The sequence below is a fragment of the Trachurus japonicus genome, chromosome 17 (genome assembly GCF_045865225.1).
Source record: "Trachurus japonicus isolate A0001 chromosome 17, Traja_1.0".
Taxonomy (NCBI): Eukaryota; Metazoa; Chordata; class Actinopteri; order Carangiformes; family Carangidae; genus Trachurus; species Trachurus japonicus.
In genome coordinates, this window is record NC_140923.1 from 6505538 (window position 1) to 6528746 (window position 23209).

A 23209-nucleotide genomic window follows, 5' to 3' on the forward strand; every position below is an offset into this window, starting at 1 on the left:
AAGTAACCAAAAAAAAAACAAGGACAGTTATTTAAAAGGAAGGTGTAAAAAAAAAAAAAAAAATGTTCAGAATAAACCAAAACACTGGGATATTGCACAGACAACAACAATTATACATATTTTGACTGGGCTACATGTTGTTAGGCTGTTGAAATGGGTTATTTACTTGCCCCCTTGCACTTTGTTCATTTAATGAACCACTACCTCACCGCATGCACCACGCGTCAGTCAATTAACGAGCAACGACTAATGATGTTCCCACTTACACAAATAACGATTTTATCAAAAGAAACAGGAAATAAAATACCATTGACCACTTTAGCATTTTTAAACTTTTTTTGTTTTTCAAAACAGTCTTAACATTTTTATTCATTAACAATGACACCCATGACATTTTTTATCACCTATTGCAAACTATAGGCCTATCTATTTGAACCTTTGTTCTTTTTTAAGTCATCCTACCTTTGTAGGCTATTTATTAATTACCAAATCTGAATCTGAATCTCAAAAAACAACAAACTTGAGGTATCAGCTCTCGATTCAATGCAGTTTAAAGTGCAACTAAAAAGTACTGTTCAAAGCAACCATGAACAACAAGTAAACAAAACAACAACAAAAAACAAGGACAGAAAAATGTTCATAATAAAACAAAACACCTTGATATTGCATAGACAACATAAATTATACTTTGACTGGGCTAGATGTTGTTAGGCTGTTGAAATGGGTTGTTTACTTGCCCCATTGCACTCTGTTCATTGGATAGATTGAAGGAGCCACCCCCTGCCTTTGATATAGCTGAAGGTAAGGTCAGGCCAACTCCAGAGGTAGTAGAAAGCACCGATTTGACTTGAGTCTGATAAAACCGTAGGCAGACTTTTTGTGTGGTTTCAAGGGCCCAATCAAAAAAGTGCAGACCCAATCTGTCTCTTTTTGGTTTGCAGGACAGTCGTCTAATATTGCTGTGTCAGGATACAGAAGTCAGCCTATGACAGTGACTTGGCACATGGCCGTGTGAAGAATGGGGAAAAAACTTTCCCTCAACCAGTCAAACCACTTCTATTCCTGGAACGAAGTAAGGCTGGTAAGTACCTCCTTTAGCTGAGAGGCTATAGCAAGACATCTTGGTACAACTTTAATCACTTTAATGGAAGCTAACATTCACTTCAGGGAGCTAAAATGGCACAGAGAGAAATTCTGATGGACAAGCAGTCAATTTGTTGTTCCATCTGTCTGGATCTACTTAAGGATCCAGTGACTATTCCCTGTGGACACAGCTACTGCTTCAACTGTATTAAAACCCACTGGGGTGGAAAGGATAGGAAGAAAATCTACAGCTGTCCTCAGTGTAGGAAGAACTTCACACCAAGACCTGAGCTGGTGAAAAGCACCATGTTAGCAGCTTTAGTGGAGGAGCTGAAGAAGACTGGACTCCAAGCTGCTCCTGCTGATCACTGCTATGCTGGACCTGAAGATGTGGCCTGTGATGTCTGCACTGGGAGAAAACTCAAAGCTGTCAAGTCCTGTCTGCAATGTCTGGTCTCTTATTGTGAGAAACACCTGCAACCTCATCATGATTCTTCAGCCTTTGAAAAGCACAAGCTGGTGGAGCCCTCCAAGAAGCTCCAGGAGAACATCTGCTCTCGTCTTGATGAGGTGATGAAGATGTTCTGCCGCACTGATCAGAAGTGTATCTGTTATAAAGGCGATGACACAGTCTCAGCTGCAGCAGAAAGGACTGAGAGGCAGAGAGAGCTGGAGCTGAGTCAACAAAACATCCAGCAGAGAATCCAGGACAGAGAGAAAGATGTGAAGGTGCTTCAACAGGAGGTGGAGGCCATCAATGGCTCTGCTGATAAAGCAGTGGAGGACAGTGAGAAGATCTTCACTCAGCTGATCCGTCTCATGGAGAAAAGAAGCTCTGAGCTGAAGCAGCAGATCAGATCCCAGCAGGAAACTCAAGTGAGTGGAGTCAAAGAGCTTCAGAAGAAGCTGGAGCAGGAGATCACTGAGCTGAAGAGGAAAGACGCTGAGCTGAAGCTGCTGTCATACACAGAGGATCACACCCAGTTTCTACACAACTACCCCTCACTGTCAGCACTCAGTCCATCTACACACTCATCCAGCATCAATATCCGTCCTCTCAGACACTTTGAGGATGTGACAGCAGCTGTGTCAGAGCTCAGAGATCAACTACAGGACCTTCTGAGAGACACATGGACAAACATCTCACTGACAGTGACTCAAGTGGATGTTTTACTGTCACCACCAGAGCCCAGAACCAGAGCTGACTTCTTAAGATATTCACAGGAAATCACACTGGATCCAAACACAGCACACACAGAACTATTATTATCTGAAGACAGGAAAGCAACACGAGGTGAAGATCAGTCTTATTCTAGTCACCCAGACAGATTCACTGACTGGTCACAGGTCCTGAGTAGAGAGAGTCTCACTGGACGTTGTTACTGGGAGGTGGAGTGGAGAGTAGGAGCATCTGTAGCAGTCGCATACAAGAATATCAACAGAGCAGGGGATGAGAGTTTGCTTGGCTACAATGACAAATCGTGGTCATTATTTTATGACCACAATAGTTTCACATTTTGGTTCAACAACATCCAGACTCCAGTCTCAGGTCCTCAGTCCTCCAGAGTAGGAGTGTACCTGGATCACAGAGCAGGTATTCTGTCCTTCTACAGCGTCTCTGAAACCATGACTCTCCTCCACAGAGTCCAGACCACATTCACTCAGCCTCTACATGCTGGAGTTGGGCTTGGTTATGAAGTCGCAGTAGAGTTGTGTAAGGTCAAATAGACGTGAGTTCAAATGTCAGTTTTATTTGCTCTATGTCTTTAAATGTCTGTGTTTTTTGCTGAGAGTTGTCAACACAAGAGGGCGCCGTCCTCCTACTGACCAGGGAGGTAGTGGAGGTTGAAGCTCCTTAACTCACTGTGTACGTAGGTACACAACGTATGTATTCATATTTTGTCATATATCATGGTCAATGGTGGTTAAGTGTTGACAGTCAAAATGACTCAGAAATAATGTTTTTCCTGTGCTAGATTAATTATGTCATTTGGAAGTGTGTGTATCAGTGTATGTGTTAAGGCTGTTCTCTCATTTCTGCTGCTATGTGAGGACACTTTTGTCTCGATACTGCAAAACTTAAATCACTGATATGATGAGAAGTGAACACTGAAGCGAGATACACCTTATTGCAAACATGTAGGAGTATCTGATTGAGTGAACTGCTTTATTTTATTTTGGTAAACCTACATACTGCTTTTGCTGATATAGGATAGGTTCAAAATATATTCTTCAGCTATTTTATTAAGAAACTCCCATCTCAGATAATCCATACTCACTGTCTCTATGTATAAAACAATGATGATTTTTCATAAACACTGAGTTCAGGTTTCTTGTTTTTTACTGTCGGTGTATATTCTGCTTTTCTAATGCAACTCTTACTGCCTTGTACCGTTCTGTTTTTTTCGCCTCATATAATCTCAATATGTTTTATTTTACACTTGAAACACCTTTGTGTGTTTTTTAACATACAAAAAGCCTTTATGAATAAAACAAAACAAAAAACACATTAAGAGTTGGCTTTTTACTCTGAAAGTAAATATGTTTACGATGTTTCTGTAGCTAACTGAGCTAAAATAAAAGGAACTGTGTGTCACTTGTGCACTGATCCTGTCAGTCATATTGTCCCAAACCTTCTCTGTTATCTTGTTAACAGCAGCAGTGTTTCCTTTTCTTGTTATACATTCCTATTCATCATCAATCTCCATAAGGAGCTTCTACTCTGCTATGGAGAAGCTTCGGTAGTGCGTTCCTTTGCTTTTGGCATTCGACTGGTGTGGGCTTAGACAAGGTGAGGCTTACAGGTGAGGCTTGAATTAGCTCATCTCGCTTGATGTAACGGTCCGGGCTTGGTTTGGAGTTAGTGCTAATTCAAGATTCAAGATTACACCGTAGTCTGGATGTTCTTAGCGACTTTGATGGAAAACCCCCCCAGGTCGTTGCTTCAGAGTGTCAGGTTAGTGAAGCGCAATGTTGACAGCTATCAGGACCAGCAAAAGCTTGATGACTTAAAGCAGCAGAATGAAGGCGAAGAAGCAAGAAACAAGTCACACAGTAACCTACAACATTCAAGAAGCAAAGGAATTGATCTGTTATACACTTGTCAGCCACTTCAGTCGCTAAACCTGTTCAACTGCAGGTTAGATCTGCCAATCATAGCCAATCATATGGCAGCATCTCAGCGCATTAAAGCATGTAGAAATTCTGTAATTCACATCCTAAAGGGCTACAGTCACATGTGTCATGTCGGATAGCCTGCAGGTTTCTTTAATTTATTTTCATATGATGAAACTCACAACTTCATGAAAGAGTGCATGTGTCACCTTAGGTTCGACAGTGAGTCAACACATTGATGTATAATCTCTGTGTTAAGAATGAGGAAAGAAAAAAATGCATCCTGAACATGTCAAGCCGCTCCTCTTACTGGAACAAACCAAGACTTGTAAACGCCTCCTTATCGATGCTAATCTGAAACAGAATGCTTTTTTCTTCATTCAGTCTCTGAACTTGTGAGTGAAATTCAAAGGTTGAAGTGCAAGAACTGAAACACCCAAAGAGGAAAGGAAGGATATTCACTTCAGGGAGGTGAAATGGCACAGAGAGAACTTATGCTGGATGAGCAATCAATGTGCTGTTCCATCTGTCTGGATCCACTGAAGGATCCTGTGACTATTCCCTGTGGACACAGCTACTGCTTCAACTGTATTAAAACCCACTGGGATGGAGAGGATGATGGGAAGAAAATCCACAGCTGTCCTCAGTGTAGGAAGAATTTCATACCAAGACCTGTTCTGGTGAAAAGCACCATGTTAGCAGCTTTAGTGGAGGAGCTGAAGAAGACTGGACTCCAAGCTGCTCCTGCTGATCACTGCTATGCTGGACCTGAAGATGTGGCCTGTGATTTCTGCACTGGGAGAAAACTCAAAGCTGTCAAGTCCTGTCTGCAATGTCTGGTCTCTTATTGTGGGAAACACCTGCAGCCTCATCATGATGTAGCTCAGTTAAAGAAACACAAGCTGGTGGAGCCCTCCAAGAAGCTCCAGGAGAACATCTGCTCTCGTCATGATGAGGGAATGAAGATGTTCTGCCGCACTGATCAGCAGTGTATTTGTTTTGTCTGCCTTCTGGATGAACATAAAGGCCACGACACAGTCTCAGCTGCAGCAGAAAGGACTGAGAGGCAGAGAGAGCTGGAGCTGAGTCGACAAAAAATCCAGCAGAGAATCCAGGACACAGAGAAAGATGTGAAGGTGCTTCAACAGGAGGTGGAGGCCATCAATGGCTCTGCTGATAAAGCAGTGGACGACAGTGAGAAGATCTTCACTCAGCTGATCCGTCTCATGGAGAAAAGAAGCTCTGAGCTGAAGCAGCAGATCAGATCCCAGCAGGAAACTCAAGTGAGTGGAGTCAAAGAGCTTCAGAAGAAGCTGGAGCAGGAGATCACTGAGCTGAAGAGGAAAGACGCTGAGCTGAAGCTGCTGTCACACACAGAGGATCACACCCAGTTTCTACACAACTACCCCTCACTGTCAGCACTCAGTCCATCTACACACTCATCCAGCATCAATATCCGTCCTCTCAGACACTTTGAGGATGTGACAGCAGCTGTGTCAGAGCTCAGAGATATACTACAGGACCTTTTGAGAAACACATGGACAAACATCTCACTGACAGAGACTGAAGTGGATGTTTTACTGTCACCACCAGAGCCCAGGACCAGAGCTGACTTCTTAAGATATTCACAGAAAATCACACTGGATCCAAACACAGCAAATCCACTTCTGTTAATATCTGAAGGAAAAGCAACATTATTGGGTGAACAACAGTCGTATTCTCGTCACCCAGACAGATTCACTTCCTTTTCTCAGGTCCTGAGTAGAGAGAGTCTGACTGGACGTTGTTACTGGGAGGTTGAGTGGAGAGGAGGAGGAGTTTTTGTTGCAGTCGCATACAAGAATATCAGCAGAGCAGAATGCAGGTTTGGATTCAATGATAAATCTTGGGCGTTAGACTGTAACAACTACAGTCATAGATTTTTGCACAACAACATCGAGACTCCAGTCTCAGGTCCTCAGTCCTCCAGAGTAGGTGTGTACCTGGATCACAGTGCAGGTATTCTGTCCTTCTACAGCGTCTCTGAAACCATGACTCTCCTCCACAGAGTCCAGACCACATTCACTCAGCCTCTACATGCTGGAGTTGGGCTTGATTGGTCTAATGGAGACACAGCGGAGTTGTGTAAACTCAAATAGACAAAGATCATTGAAGGTGCAGTTGGTTAAAATCTATATTTTAGTTCATCACTTTCTTTAGTCTCCATGTTTGTTGCTAAAAGCTCATTGCTGTTGTGTCTCTGCACTGCACGGAGATCACCTGTCAATCAAACATTATGGGCGGGACTTTGACCTCTTGTCATTTCTTGTTGTGTTGATGTTTGAGTTTGTTGAGATGGAGCTGGAACCGTGGAGGAGATCACTGCTCATGATGATGTTTCTTTACATAAACTCACATTTCTCCACATGAAAATAGAAACTTCTCTGAGCTATGTTTGTTGGATATTTGTGTTGATGTTTTAAGTGTGTTGTTGTTACTGTAATATTCCACTGCATGGACTATTGGGCTATTTTATTGTCATTGAAAGAAACCTAGGATTACATTTACACTGATGTGTTGATTGGTCTGATCAAATGTTGCTGTTGTTCAAATCCGCTCACATGAGGTAACTTTTCATTTTTATTCGTTTATTTGTAATGGGACTCTGCATATTCATGAACATACCAAAACTTGTGGTAAATACTGTATGTCAGATTTAGCTCTGGAGCCCTGGTCTGTGAGGTTTCATCAAACTCTAATCAATAAGAAGAAGAACAATCAATCAAGAGATAATTGATTATTTTCTGGGATTCAAGTGAAACAAAATGATGAAGTTGAAACTGTCCATGAAATCACTGAGAAAGAATTGTTTAACAGACCTTATTAATTCAATGTGTGACCAAAGCTTAAAATCATCAATAAAACTCAATGAATCAATCAAACAATTTCCTGCCTTCCATCTTTCCTACGTGTCCTGAACGCATCATCAGTATTACAGGAGTGTGAAATAATTGATTCGGTGTGATATTCTTTAATGTGTCTTTACTTAAAGCTGCCAAAGGCTGAGCGAAGTTTGTTCTCTTCTTTTTCTGGTCATCACAGCAGGTGAACAACTGAAATCTGGAAACTGATGCACAACACAAGGGAGGTAGTTGAGGTTAAAGTTCCTCAACATAACCTCAAAATATTAACTCACAAAATGAATGAGGACTTTTGTGTTAATATTCAGATAAAGAAAAGACGTCCCAACATTATTTCTGTTGTTATTTATAAACTTTAGAAATGTATCTCCCAAGATACGTTGCAACATTCAAATGGAAAAGGCTGAAATTTGGCCCTTAGTCTTGGTAGTGTTTAGTACCAGGTTGTTGTCAGTAAACCACACTGAGAGCTGCTTCACCATGTCCCAATATGTGGATTCATCCCCCCTGGAGATGATCCCCACTACAGTAGTATCATCAGCAAACCGGATGATGTTATTGATGGAGTGGGCGGGGATGCAGTTGTAGGTGTAAAGGGTATAGAGTAAGGGGTTCACCACACAGCACTGGGGGAAGCCAGTGCTGAAGGTGAGGACTGAGGAGATGTGGGGGCCTACCCCACTCCTCTAGGATTGACCCGAAGAAATGATGAGCTTAAGGCCACAGGGAACAGCCAGGCATAGCTCCTCTATTGCTCTAGGTTGGACAGAAATGTTGTCCTCCTTGGACCTGTTTGTTATTAGGCAAACTGGTGATGATCAAACCTGGGTGGTAGGGGGTCAATTGGATAGAGAGCATATCCCATGTAGGCATATGCCTGAAGCACACTTTAAAAGCATTCCAGTTTGTGAACTTGAAGCAGTCCTGTAGCTGTTGGGAGGCACCTTTGGGCCACGTTTAAACAGTTTTGGATGTAGTAAGAGCAATTCTTAATCCAAGGTGTGAACAGCTTCAGGACATACCCTGCTGACTGCTAGGAGGAAGGAGGAAGGAGGAAGGAGCCGCAGCAGCAGGGGAAGGTTTGATTTTTCCCCTTTGAGTAAAGTTAACCATTGCTTTTCCTCCTTCCTTGATGTCAGATTTTTCTAGTTTTAGTTTGTTGTTTTAGTTGTTTGAGTGGGAGACCACTGGTAGTCCTATTTTGTCATTTGGTTTTAGGTTAAACTTGCTTTTTCTTAGTTTAGTGGGGGAAGTGCTGGGTGTGACGGCCCACAGCATGGATGGCCCTGTGCTTTCCCCTCTTTTGTTCTTTTGGGCCGGGGGCTCCATCTCCTTTTAGTTCATTACTTTATGGGTTACCCTTTTCCTTTGTGTTTTCCTCCCCAGTGTTTGATTTTTCAATAAAGAAATCTTGTTTGCAAATTTCAAAACTCTTATCTGGCATCCTTCATATGTTGTGGTCTCATTGAGCCAAATGTTGTGTTTCTTTAATATTATGAGGCCGGAACAACCATTTTATTTTGAACTTTCAAGGAAGGCCTGGATAGTTACAAATTGCAGGTCCGGAGAGCAGTTAACTGCTCAGAGTCGTCATGCTAGTACACCACCTGTTGTTCTAATAAAAGCACAACCACCACCCTCTGCTCTTACTGGAGTCCCTGGTTCTGTCATGCCGGTGTGTTGTGTGGCCTGCTAGTTCAACAGCTATATATGGAGTGAAGCCAGGTCTCTGTGAAGAGCAGAATAGATAAGCTTTTGCTTTTGCTTCTCCCGCTTTTCCCTTTCGGCCATGTATTGTATTATTTGATGATGAAGTGTGATGATGATGATTTAAATTGACATGCCCGAAATAAACAAATTGATTGATTGATTGATTGATTGATAGAATGCAGTTGTCTTTCGCAATGTTGCTTGTTGCAACTTGTAGCCTCAATTCATCTATCTTGTTAGTGAGAGCTCTGGCATTGGTGAGGAAGACACTATGAAGCAGTGGTCTGTGTGGCCACCTCTGTACCCTCACCAGTATGCCAGCTCTGCATCCTTGCTTTTGCCACCTTTGTCGCCTTCCCCCAGGGATGGTATTCAGGCCCTGGTGGTGCTATCCACTGGAATGAGGTGAGAGCTGAAACACCTCGCTGGCTGCATCCCCTGATTTTTTTTTTCTGTGGTTACAAGGGTCCAGTCGAAAAAGTACAGACCGTGTCTTTTTGGTTTGCAGAGCAGTCAGATAATATTGTTGTGTCAGAATACATACAGCACATTGTTGTGTTAGGAATGGGGGAAAAACTTTTCCTGAACCTGTAAAATCACTCCTATTCTTGGAACGAAGTAAGGCTGGAAAGCACCTCCTTTTTTATGCTGATCAGAAATAAAACAATCTTTACTTATTCACTGAGATTTAATGAAGTAAAGCTCAAATGTGTTAAATTGTTTCAAAAACAGTTTCACATTTTGGTTCAACAGCATCTAGACTGTAGTCTCAGGTCCTCAGGCCTCCCGCGCTATCCTACAGTCAAACTCCGAGTGCTTTGCTAACTTGCTGTTCACTGCACTAACGAACAGTCCAAATAGGTTACAGCGTAGAAATTATCTGCACATTTTCGACACTTAGTTTCTACTTTAGACATATCCAAGATATAAGTGGACACACACTCAGTTGGCTCACTTCAGGTGTTCAAACCGCCAGCCTTGTTAACTTCGTAACTAGTCTCGTTCATTTTCCCCGTCCCCTCCTGTTTCTCCTCAACCACTACCTCCCCGTATGCACAACACGTCAGTCAATTTACGAGCAACGGCTAATGATGTTCCCACTTAGACGTCTCCACAAAGATACAATTTCATCAAAAGAAATAAAAGAAAATCTTAATAGATTTGTCACTTTTGCTTTTTTTACCTATCCATTAACCGTGACATCAATGACATTTTTATCACCCATTGTGAAATATTTGAACTTTTGTACTTTTTAAGATACTCTACTTCTGTATTTATGAATTACAGGAAAATATTGATAAATATTTTTGACTGGGTTACATGTTGTTAGGGTGTTGAGATGAGTTATTTACTTGACCCCTTGCACAAGCTATGTCCTAACTGTCCTATGTTCCGTGGACCGTTGTACCAGTGTGGTGTTTTCAATAATTTAAGGACATTTATAGATCACCCACGTTAATAGCATCATTGAGGACCCTTTACAGATAAACATTAACACATAGGCGAGTAAAAAACATTAACATTTACATCTACATTTTGTAATAAACAAATTATAAGTATAACTTGATATGACCAAGGCACCTATAAACAAAAACACGGCCGTTTTCATCAATTTACAAGCAAGTGGGCAGCACACATACACTGGAGTGAATGGGTTTTCTGGGCACTTTTGCAATACTCATATTCTGCCACTCGGGGCGCAAAACCCTTACCACGGGAGTCAATGGTGGTGTCGTTACTCTCTTTTCCAGTGCTCTAATAAATGCCTACCCTTTACCCATTGATTTGACTTGAGTCTGATCAGACAGTATAGGCAGATTTTTGTGTGCTTTCAAGGCCCCAATTGAAAAAGAACAGACCTGATTGATCTCTTTTTGGTTTGCACAACAGTCTCCTAATACTACTGTGTCAGGATACAGAAGTAAGCCAATGAAAATGTTTTGGTGCATTGTTGTAGTAGGAATGGGGAAAAACCTTTCCCTGAACCTGTCAAACCACTCTTATTCCTGGAACAAAGTAAGGCTGGTAAGCACCTCCTTTTTTATGTTGATCAGAAAAACAACAATGTTTACTTCTTCTTCAGAAATTCACTAAGATTTAATGGAAATGAAGCTCAAATGTGCAAGTGGAAAAGCTGAAAGACTATAGCAAGGGATCTTGGTACAACTTTAATCACTTTAAGGGAAGCTAACATTCACTTCAAGCAAGTGAAATGGCACAGAGAGAAAGGATCCAGTGACTATTCCCTGTGGACACAGCTACTGCTTCAACTGTATTAAAACCCACTGGTATGGAGGTGATTCGAAGAAAATCCACAGCTGCCCTCAGTGTAGGAGGAAGACTGTTTCACATTTTGGTTTGTCTACACCCAGACTCCAGTCTCAGGTCCTCAGTCCTCCAGAGTAGGAGTGTACCTGGATCACAGAGCAGGTATTCTGTCCTTCTACAGCATCTCAGAAACCATGACTCTCCTCCACAGAGTCCAGACCACATTCACTCAGCCTCTACATACTGGAGTTGAGCTTGGTTATGAAGCCACAGCAGAGTTGTGTAAGGTCAAATAGGCGTGAGTTGAAATGTCAGTTTTATTTGTTTTATGTCTTTAAATGTCTCTGTGTTTGTTGCTAAGAGTCATCAACACAAGAGGGCGCCATCCTCCTGCTGACCAGATTGGTCAAGGAGTTTAAAGCTGTTCAACTCACTGTGTACACAAACCTAGTCATATTTTCTCACATATAATGATTAGTGTTGTTAAAGTGTTGACAGTCAAAATGATTCTTTCATGCAAAAAGCAGAAATGTTGCTATTACCTGTGCTAGATTGATTATGTCTCTGTAATTGGGAGTATCATCTCTTCATTCTGACCCAAAAACATCACGTTTTATGTTTTCTTTTGTTTGATTATGTTGTTTGGATGTGTGTGTATATGTGTTTATGTGAAGGTTGTTTTCTCATTTATGTCGCTATCTGAAGACATTTTTGTCTCAATACTGAAAAACCTAAAACACTGATATGATGGGAATTGAACACTGAAGTGTGATACCTATTATTGCAAACATGCAGGAGTATCTGATTGAGTGAACTACTTTATCTTATTTGGGTAAACTTGGGTAGGTTAAAAATATATTTCTATTCTATGTGAATATAGGTTCTTCCAGACCTCTCAGATGGTCCATACTTGCTCACTGTCTCTATGACTTAAACAATGATGTTTGATCATGAGCATTTACTTTTTTTTTTTTGCATTAATATATTTGCACCAAAATACCCCAAACTTTACTGTCTATCTATATTCTGCATTTTATCAAATTAACTCTCACCACATTGTAAAGTTAAAATCTTTTTTGTTCCAACTCATTAAATGTTTTGGTTTACACTTAAAGCACATGAATGAATAAACTTCTGTTCCTAGATTAATCTATCAATATTTCATCTGTTGTATTTGATCCATGAAAGGCAATAAAAACGTCAAGTGAACTGCATTTCCACGTGACGTAAAAGATGATTGTGAAAAGAAATCTATGCACTTTCTAAACCCAAAGATCTTGAAAAGAGTTAATCACCAAAGTGCTGAAATGATCAATCTTTCCAAATGAAATGAGCAGGACTGTAAATAAAAGGTTAAACATACAGTATCAAACTGCTCCAACTCCTGAAACAAGTCAAACCTGACCATCTCTCTCTCTTCTTCCTGCTCTCAAACACAGTGAGCTACACCCTGTTCATGTGTTTCCTTGTTCCCTCCCATTCAGATCTACAGTTTGAAGATGGGTGGAACCAACATGTGGTGAAGAGGAGGAGCTGACAGGCCCCGTTCACTGTAGAGACACATGTTGTTTAGATCAGAGCTCAAACTAGTTTCACTTCTGAGCAACAGAAACTCAGACAGTCGTCGTCGTCGTCTGTGAGAGGTAAAATGGCGCAGAAAGGAGTTCATCTAGACCAGGAGACCTTTTCTTGTTCCATCTGTCTGGATCTACTGAAGGATCCAGTGGCTATTCCCTGTGGACACAGCTACTGCTTCAACTGTATTAAAACCCACTGGGATGAAGAGGATGGGAAGAAAATCTACAGCTGTCCTCAGTGTAGGAAGAACTTCATACCAAGACCTGAGCTGGTGAAAAACACCATGTTAGCAGCTTTAGTGGAGGAGCTGAAGAAGACTGGACTCCAAGCTGCTCCTGCTGATCACTGCTATGCTGGACCTGAAGATGTGGCCTGTGATTTCTGCACTGGGAGAAAACTCAAAGCTGTCAAGTCCTGTCTGCAATGTCTGGTCTCTTATTGTGAAAAACACCTGCAGCCTCATTATGGATCTCCAGCCTTTGAAAAGCACAAGCTGGTGGAGCCCTCCAAGAAGCTCCAGGAGAACATCTGCTCTCGTCATGATGAGGTGATGAAGATGTTCTGCCGCACTGATCAGCAGTGTATCTGTTATCTCTGCTCTGTGGATGAACATAAAGGCCACGACACAGTCTCAGCTGCAGCAGAAAGGACTGAGAGGCAGAGAGAGCTGAAGCTGAGTCGACAAAACATCCAGCAGAGAATCCAGGACACAGAGAAAGATGTGAAGGTGCTTCAACAGGAGTTGGAGGCCATCAATGGCTCTGCTGATAAAGCAGTGGAGGACAGTGAGAAGATCTTCACTCAGCTGATCCGTCTCATGGAGAAAAGAAGCTCTGAGCTGAAGCAGCAGATCAGATCCCAGCAGGAAACTCAAGTGAGTGGAGTCAAAGAGCTTCAGAAGAAGCTGGAGCAGGAGATCACTGAGCTGAAGAGGAAAGACGCTGAGCTGAAGCTGCTGTCACACACAGAGGATCACACCCAGTTTCTACACAACTACCCCTCACTGTCAGCACTCAGTCCATCTACACACTCATCCAGCATCAATATCCGTCCTCTCAGACACTTTGAGGATGTGACAGCAGCTGTGTCAGAGCTCAGAGATAAACTACAGGACCTTCTGAGAGACACATGGACAAACATCTCACTGACAGTGACTCAAGTGGATGTTTTACTGTCACCAGCAGAGCCCAGGACCAGAGCTGACTTCTTAAGATATTCACAGGAAATCACACTGGATCCAAACACAGAAAACACACGTCTGTTATTATCTGAGGGAAACAGAAAAGTAACATTAATGGGTACAGATCAGTCTTATTCTAGTCACCCAGACAGATTCACTTACTGGCCTCAGGTCCTGAGTAGAGAGAGTCTGACTGGACGTTGTTACTGGGAAGTGGAGTGGAGAGGAGGAATTTTTGTAGCAGTCGCATACAAGAATATCAGCAGAACAGGGTATGAAAGTTGGTTTGGAGGTAATGACAAATCTTGGGCGTTACGGTGTGACAATGGTTTCACATTTTGGTTCAACAACATCCAGACTCCAGTCTCAAGTCCTCGGTCCTCCAGAGTAGGAGTGTACTTGGATCACAGTGCAGGTATTCTGTCCTTCTACAGCGTCTCTGAAACCATGACTCTCCTCCACAGAGTCCAGACCACATTCACTCAGCCTCTACATGCTGGAATTCGAGTTTACCAGTCTACTGGAGACACAGCAGAGTTGTGTAAACTCAAATAGACAAAGATCATTGAAGGAGCAGTTGAGTGTCTTTTTTCCTCGTCTTCCTGCAGTGACCATCACAGCAGGTGAACAACTGACATCTGAAAACTGATGCTCAACACAAGAGGGCGCCGTCCTCCTGCTGACCAATGAGGTAGTGGAGGTTAAAGCTCCTCAACTCTCTGTGTACACACAACTTAGTCATATTTTGTCATATATCATGGTCAGTGTGATGACAGTCAAAATGATTCAAAAATAATGTTTTTTCTTGTGCTAGATTAATTATGTAATTTGGAAGTGTGTGTATCAGTGTATGTGTTAAGGCTGTTCTCTCATTTATGCTGCTACATGTATGTGAGGACACTTTTGTCTCAATACTGCAAAACTTAAATCACTGATATGATGAGAACTGAACACTTAAGTGTGATACACATTATTATACATTATTTTTATATTATATTATAACTGCTTTATTTTATTTTTGGTACACACACATACTGGTTTTGTTGATATAGTATTGTTTCAAAATAGTTACTAACTTCCACACATCTCAGATAATCCATACTTGCTCACTGTCTCTATGAATAAAACCATGATGATGCTTTTCTAATGCAAGTCCTACTGTATTGTAACATTCTGTTCTTTTTCATCCTATTTAATCTCTTTTTATGTTTTATTTTACACTTAAAACAACTGTATATGTTTTATACATACAACAACACTTAACCAATAAGCTTGTGAATAAAACAAAACAAAACAAAACAAAAAACACATGGGTCTCATTCATGAAACGTGAGCAGCACGGATTTGTGTGTAAACCCTGAGCAGCGCAAATTTACGTGGATTTCCGCATTCATCAATCTTTTAGTAGTGCTGATTTTTTCGTAGCTACTCACAAAATCTACACCTGCTCTGGACTGTGTGTAGCGCTTGTGTAAATGTAGGAATGCAAATAAATACTGCTTGTCACTGTTGAAAATTACAATTTTAATCCATATTACTCTCTCTCATGTTCAAAATACGCCGACGCCTTTGAAACACGTAATTTAAACATGACAAACAATTAGAAATATTTGGAGAGAGAGACGTTTTAGGGATCGGACACGCACAAACACGTCAAGGCTCTATCTAATGATGATGATAATCTGATATAAAACCGGAAAAAACTTTTTTGTGTTGCTACAGTACCTACAGGCTCGATGGGCGCACACTTCACCCTGCGCAGCAGCGCAGTCGGCACCGGTTTGGAAGGAGCTGTGACAGACGGCTGGTGCTTCTGTAACAATATAACCTGTTACCTGCCTATATAACTTGATGTGTTGATACAACCATGCTCCTCTACAGCTGAGGCTGTGAAGAGCCTCCTCCTCCCGTTGCTGCTGTAGCTCTGTAGTTGTGTGTATTTTTTTTTATTTTTATGTTTCATATCGAACTATTCTGGCTTTACTTCTTAAACGGTTCTTTAATCAACCAAGGAAAGGCCTACTTAATTCACTAAATCTGTTACTTCCCTCCAGCCTTTGACCTGTCCCAGTCACACCACTACTAACAGAAGAGAATTAAATATTTTTTCTGGACTCCACTTCACCCAAAATGACTTTGATCCGTGATCTCTCTTTTTTCTCTCTCTCCCTCTTTCCTCGTTTGCGTCATGGCCGCAGGTGAGCAGGATGCACCTACCTCCTAATATGGTGGTCAGGATCTCCTTATATGGCTATTCATGTATGGAGATCTATGCTAATTGCTGATCACCGGGGGCGTGTTGTTAGTTTACGATGGGTTGGCATTCATGAAGTTACACACGTGTTTACGATCAAAACTGAGTTTCCCGCACCGTTCATGAATCCGGAGTAGAGTTTTAGTAGAGTGAGCTTTTATGTGCAAATCTACACACAGATTTACTCACGTTTCATGAATGATAATGATATTTAGATATTGGTTTGGTTTGTTTACATAGTGTTGGTTGAAAATACATTACTATTACAGTTTTTCTCAGTCGCTTTGGTGCTGTTCTCAGATCAGAATGAAAGTTCTCATAACTATTAGTTCAACCTCCACAACATGTAGTCATTTGTCCACATCATAGCAGCAGTTTCTCCTTCCTCTGAACAAAGTGCAAATGCTTTTGGACATGTATCAGTTGCTCTCATACAATTCTCTGCTGTTTTACAACATTATCATTTGTTTATGTCATGTCAGTCAAAATGAACTATACTTTTGAACGCTGAATAGTCTTTCCCTATAAAACTAATAGTCCTCATTTCATTGCTTGAGTCATTACATACAAAATTGTTGAACTAGTTTTCAAACTAATTTTAAATGTTGGGAGAAGCTGTGAATTCAATTATTCAAACATTTAGAGTAAGGAAGAACAGGTATGTATGGTATTGGACAGTAATTCAGCACTAAACAATCTGCACTGCTGTCATTGTGTCAGGCATTACTGTAAGATACAGTGGGATGAGAACTTTTTTACTGTAATTTACATTTAGACTTACAGCTTCACTAGAGAACAGATTTACTGTATTGTAATGTATTACAGCAACCACATCTTTACAGTACGGTGCTGTACTACAGCATTTTACAAGTAGGAAGCACTTTTACAGTATTGTACACTACAGTAATAATGGTTGATGCAGTACATGTACTGTACATTACTGTACTTTTACTCTGCATCACATAGGATTACAAGACAACCTCACAGAGCTGGAAGAGACTGAGCCCATTACAAACAATGGCATAAGGTTGAAAGAGATACAATGTAAGGATGACATTACTGTATCTTTGGGAATATTGAATATTGAATATCGCTACAGTTGACAGAGTGATGTAGATGAAAATGTGACTGGAACGTCTGGATGTGCAGGAATGATTTACAGTACTCTGTAGGTTCAGTTACTATATGTACTGCAACATTGTTTACGTAAAGTTGTACCCAAAGAGTGTTTCTTATGTTTGTTGTAGATGACTGTAGTGTATTTTTCCTTTGCACAACGCTGTGAACAAATCAGAATTGCAAAGAGCATTACTATATGCAGTAGAAATGTGAAACATACATATCCAGTATCTCCACTAAATACAGTAATGTGTAACTTTACTGTAGTTTTCACATGGCTGTACTAGTAGTGTATAGTGCTGTCTGGAGCATTTTCAGGTATCATGACTTTTTGCATTGGAAAACACTTAGAGAATAAAGTGTCCTAATGAAAACATGACAAAGCCATTTGACTATCTTGTTCATAAACGATGGTGTCAGGACTTCTCATTTTGACGACACTGACAGTTTCATTGACATGAGTACTTACTTTTGAGCGATGGACAATCCATTTTGAGCAAGTGACGCGCTTTTGCAGGTCATCCACTAGGTTTTGCAGTTTGTGATAATTGTTCTGAGAAATGCACTAACTGTTGTGCAAATGTTAAGAGTGATGTGAGAAAAGCACCAAAGCGACTGAGAAAAACTGTAAACTTCCAGACCTGTCAGATGGTCCAAACTTGTTCACTTTCTCCATGAATAAAACAATGACTAATCATGAACACTGAAATCAGTTTTGTGTTTCTTCTCTTAATTGAATGTATGCATGAATGTATTTGTACCACAATACCACAAATCTTACCATAAGGTTTTCATGCACAATAGTAGTATAGCACAGACAAACAACCAAACATACATCAAAGAGCCTTCAAAAAGTGATATTTCCATAATATGTCCCCTTCAATACAAATTTGTTATTGGCCAATCTCAGGTAGGTAGAGCTGGCCAAGACCATCTGCTGAAGTTCAGACAGAGCATCAGAATGGGGAAAGACGTGAATTAAGTGTCTTTGAATGTTGCATGGTTGAGTGGTTAAGGAAACCACTGGGATTTTCATGCGTACCATTTCTAGGGTTTACAGTCCAAGACAGAGAAACATATAAAGTGAGCAGCTATTTTCTGGGAGATAATGTCTTGCTGATGCCAGATGTCAGAGGGGCGCATGACTACCTATTTCTCCGACTTCCTATTTTTCTGACTTCCCATTTCTCCGACCATACATTTCTGTATTTTTGCGTCCATTAGTCCGACCTCCCATTTCTCCGACTTAAGTAACCCTAACCCTACGCCTAACCGGAACACTGTAGAAAAACTCGGATTAATGGATAGTCAGAGAAATGAGCGACTGACGTATGCTCCCCAGGTCAGAGGAGAATGGAAAAAGTAGTTGAAACTGATAGAAAATCCCATCCATTTCCTACACTTATCCAGGGTCAGGTCATGGTAGTGTGGCAGGACGAAGGAGGGCCTGGGCGGGGTTTGAACCCTAGTCTCCTGGGTAAGAGACTAGCGCGCTGACCATTCGACCAAAGGGATATAACTGTGGCCAAGTAACCAGGGCACATGGTCAATTGGAGGCATAGTGACAGGACCGTCAACTGTCACAGTAGCAGCCGGTGGAGCAGAGGTAAGAGTGGGGTCTGCCACAGGACCTACAGCTGGACATACCAGGAAATCCTCCAAAGAGATGCATCTAGTTTGATGCCTTCACTGGACTCAAGTGGTCTTCACGGTCTCCAGATCTTAGTCTAATAGTACTTTGACCTTTGGGATGTGGTGGAACAGGAGATTTACATCATGGATATGCAGCCGACAAACATACAGAAGTTGTGTGATGTTGTCATGACAATATGGACCAAATCCTCTGAAGAACGTTTCAGCTTCTTGGTGTCAAAGATTTACCAAGGTGATGAACCTAAGCTGATGAATGAGTCTAAGGTTGGTTAGGCAGTGGCTGCAGGTGGTTTAGGTTATGTGAGGACAGGGATGCACACACAGCACTAATACAGATAAATAATGGCTTTGTACCACAGCCCAAACAAAGGACGACATCAGATCTGAACAATAGATAAAGGGACATTATTCGTCACCTTTATAAACACTGTAAGAGCTTTAAACCGTAAAGAGAAACCTGTCATGAGTTTAGGGACTGCTCCGGGACCTAGAGTTGGACATGGCCGGAAGATTTTCCAAAAGGGAAGTGCCCAGTTCTATGAGTTCACTGGACTCAAACAGCCTCCACTGTAGGACTGTCAATCTTCCCGTCAAATCTAAATCTAAATTATATTCTAATTTTGTTTTTAAAGCTCATTATATACACAACGTATACCAGCTTATCATTATGTCCTGTGTCCAACGCATTCCAACCAAATCTGTTATTAGTCCAGTTAGATAGATAGATAGATAGATAGATAGATAGATAGATAGATAGATAGATAGATAGATAGATAGATAGATAGATAGATAGATAGATAGATAGATAGATAGATAGATAGATAGATACAGCAGATAGATAGATAGATAGATAGATAGATAGATAGATAGATAGATAGATAGATAGATAGATAGATAGATAGATAGATAGATGGATAGATGGATAGATGGATAGATAGATATAACTTTATTCATCCCGAAGGAAATTATTCGGCCAGGCCGCTCCAGAGGAGAATAAATTAGTTAAAGCAGAAGTAAGCGGAATATTTGTGTTAATATAAGTCGCTGCTCTGCGGAGGAGGGGTCCTGCTGCCGTTTGTTTTGTTCATTCTCTTGGTCTGTCTCTTCATCCTTGTTCACTGTCCGTCCCATGTCTACCAACAATGGACTGTATGTGCAATATATCTACTGAAAGTATGCTGTGCTGTGGACTGTATGCGGCATGTATGGGACATGATTGGAAGGAAGTAATTGGGATGTGGACAGGATTGTTATTGACCCACACTCAGTCAACAAAGTTTTTAAATCTACGAATGTGAAAAAAGTAGTGGGGCCAGATAACATGTCGGCATTTTTTCTTAAAACCTTTGCTGATGAACTTTCTCCTGTTTGGCACCGGCTCTTTCAGCTCTCCATAGACACTCACACAGTACCGGAACTCTGGAAAAAATCTATTATAATTAAAGTTCTTAAATCACCATGTCCCCAGGTTAACAATGACTATCGACCCATTGCTCTCACGTCCAATGTTATGAAATCTCTGGAGAGACTTTTACTAGAGGTACTGCAGGCAGAGGTGGCGCACTCAAAAAAAAAGCAGTATGAGCGATGCTATTGCCACTCTAATGCGCTTTACCCTAAAACATTTGGAGCGCCCAGCATATATATATATGCCAGGCTGCTTTTTATTGATTTTAGTTTGGCTTTTAACTCGATCCAAACACATATTCTCCTTAAGAAATTAGTGAAGCTGGATGTGAACCTTTTTTTTAATCAAATGGTATCATTCCTTCCTCTCCTCCCGGTCACAGCAGGTGAACTAAACTCTGTCCTCTCAAATCTTTCCACAAGCAGTACAGGGGCCCCCCAGGGGTGTGTCAGTTCACCCTTTCTTTTTACACTGTATACTAATGACTGTGTTAGCTCTCAGCCTAACCAACTTGTGGTCAAATATTCAGATGATACTGTAATCTATGTTTCTATGTAATCTATCTACTAGCGGCGTTCTAGAGCGCAGCTAATGGGGATCCTAACAAATAAACAAATAAACAAATCCTTGGTCTGCTCAAAAAGGCCCCTGAATGCGTGACGATCATTGTATGAATGTTTGTGTCTGTATGTTTATCACTTTCAAGGCAAATATTTTACTCTATGTTTTTAGCACTTTATGCATCTGTTTTTATACTGTTTTGTCTTGTTTTGTTGCAGCACTGCCCTATGTCCAAGACAAATCTCTCCCACGGGAGACCAATAAAATGACTTTGACTTTCACAAAAAGGTTGGCTAGGCAGTGGGTTCAGGTGGAGATAGCACAGGCGAGGTTTACAGTAGGTTATGTGAGGACAGTGATGCACCCACATCTACACCCACTGCACTACTACAAATAATGGCAAAATAATGGTTTTGTACCACACCCCAGACAGGACATGAGATCTGACATAATTTGTCTCTTTTATCAACAGTGTGAGAACTTTAAACCTTAAAGAGAAACCTGTTATGTGTTCATTTCAACTGAGTATAAACACTGAAAGTTATTTGTGCAAAGTCTAAGCAACATGTCTATGTGTCCAGTCCTACAGCTGGCACCTAAGTTCACGCCTACAGAAACATTCTCATGAGGGGTAGCCTACAAATTTCAGTGCCATTTATTTTTATTTAATGAAATGTACGGTTTCATGAATGTCACTTTTGTTCAGTTTTAACTGTGTAGGACAATGAGTCAGTACACTGTTGTGTATTCTCTTTGTTAAGAATTTGGAAAACATTCCCCATCATTAACATATCAAACCACTCCTCCTCTTCCAGAAGCAAAACAAGGATTGTAAACGCCTCTTTTTTTATGCTGACCTTATATGTAAGGATCTTCACTTTGCCCAGATATTCATTTTAACCTGAGGGAAGTTCAAAGGGGGACGTGCAAGAGCTAGAAGACTTCAAGAAGGATCTTGGTGAACGTTTGCTGTTTCATGTGTCTGGATCTACTGACGGATTCAGTGACTAGTGAAGAAGATCTGATCAGCTTATTTGTCTCATGAAGAAAAACTCAGAGCTGAAGCAGCAGATCAGATCCCAGCAGGAAACTCAAGTGAGTGGAGTCAAAGAGCTTCAGAAGAAGCTGGAGCAGGAGATCACTGAGCTGAAGAGGAAAGACGCTGAGCTGAAGCTGCTGTCACACACAGAGGATCACACCCAGTTTCTACACAACTACCCCTCACTGTCAGCACTCAGTCCATCTACACACTCATCCAGCATCAATAATATCCTCAGACACTTTGAGGAGCAGCAACTGTGTCAGAGCTCAGAGATAAACTACAGGACCTTCTGAGAGACACACATCTGGGCAAACATCTCACTGAGGTTGACTGAAATGGATGTCGCACCACAACCAGAGCCCAGAGCTGACTTCTTACAATATTCACAGGAACTCACACTGGACCCAAACACAGCAAACACATTGCTGTTCTTACATGAGGGAGAAAGGAAAGTAACACGAGGTCAACAACAGTATTATTCTGATCATGAAGACAGATTTACTTCATTTTCTCAGGTCCTGAGTAGAGAGAGTCTGACTGGACGTTGTTACTGGGAGGTGGAGTGGAAGGGAGGCGTTAAAGTAGCAGTTGCATACAAGGATATCAGCAGGGCAGGGAGCTGGAATAAATGTGTGTTTGGATACAATGACAAATCTTGGGTGTTAGAGTGTCGCAACAATAGTTATACATACAGATTCAACAACAAGATCGAGACTCCAGTCTCAGGTCCTCAGTCCTCCAGAGTGGGAGTGTACTTAGATCACAGTGCAGGTATTCTGTCTTTCTACAGCGTCAGCGTCTCTGATGAAACAGTGACTCCCCTGCACAGTGTCCAGACCACATTTGCTGACCCTCTATATGCTGGAATTGGGCTTCCGTGGTCTAATGGAGACACAGCAGAGTTGTGTAAACTCGAATAAACAAAGATTATTGAAGGTGCAGTTGATGAAAATCTGTATTTTAGTTCTTCACTTTCTTTAGTCTCCATGTTTGTTGCTAAAAGCTCATTGCTGTTGTGTCTATGCACTGCACAGAGATCACCTGTCAATCAAACATTGTGGGCGGGACTTTGACCTCGTCATTTCTTGTTGTGTTGATGTTTGAGTTTGTTGAGGTGGAGCTGGAGCCGTGGAGGAGATCGCTGCTCATGATGATGTTTCTTTACCTAAACTCACATTTCTCCATGAAAATAGAAACTTCTCTTTAACTTCTAAATGTTTGTTGGATATTTGTTAGGTGTTAATGTGTAAATTATCAGACCTTCCTTTATCACTGAGGTTTGTTCTCACATTCACATTATGTTAGGTTAGGGGGATAAGAGGTCTATTTTGACATGAAA

The 23209-nt window shown here is 41.2% G+C and overlaps 3 protein-coding genes across 3 annotated transcripts; all 3 read left to right on the forward strand.

The window, feature by feature from the left end:
- The first annotated feature begins 1656 nt into the window (after positions 1-1656).
- On the forward strand, positions 1657-2922 carry LOC146969918 (tripartite motif-containing protein 16-like). The gene has a single exon (XM_085804572.1). The coding sequence runs from the start codon at positions 1657-1659 to the stop codon at positions 2809-2811; it is 1155 nt and encodes a 384-aa protein (XP_085660698.1). The 3' UTR covers positions 2812-2922.
- A 1751-nt stretch (positions 2923-4673) lies between these two features.
- LOC146969919 (tripartite motif-containing protein 16-like) lies at positions 4674-6651 on the forward strand. The gene has a single exon (XM_085804915.1). It carries the CDS (start codon positions 4674-4676, stop codon positions 6333-6335), a length of 1662 nt encoding a protein of 553 aa, XP_085661041.1. The 3' UTR covers positions 6336-6651.
- A 6051-nt stretch (positions 6652-12702) lies between these two features.
- On the forward strand, positions 12703-14964 carry LOC146969920 (tripartite motif-containing protein 16-like). The gene has a single exon (XM_085805462.1). It carries the CDS (start codon positions 12724-12726, stop codon positions 14386-14388), a length of 1665 nt encoding a protein of 554 aa, XP_085661588.1. The 5' UTR covers positions 12703-12723; the 3' UTR covers positions 14389-14964.
- The last annotated feature ends 8245 nt before the right edge of the window (positions 14965-23209 follow it).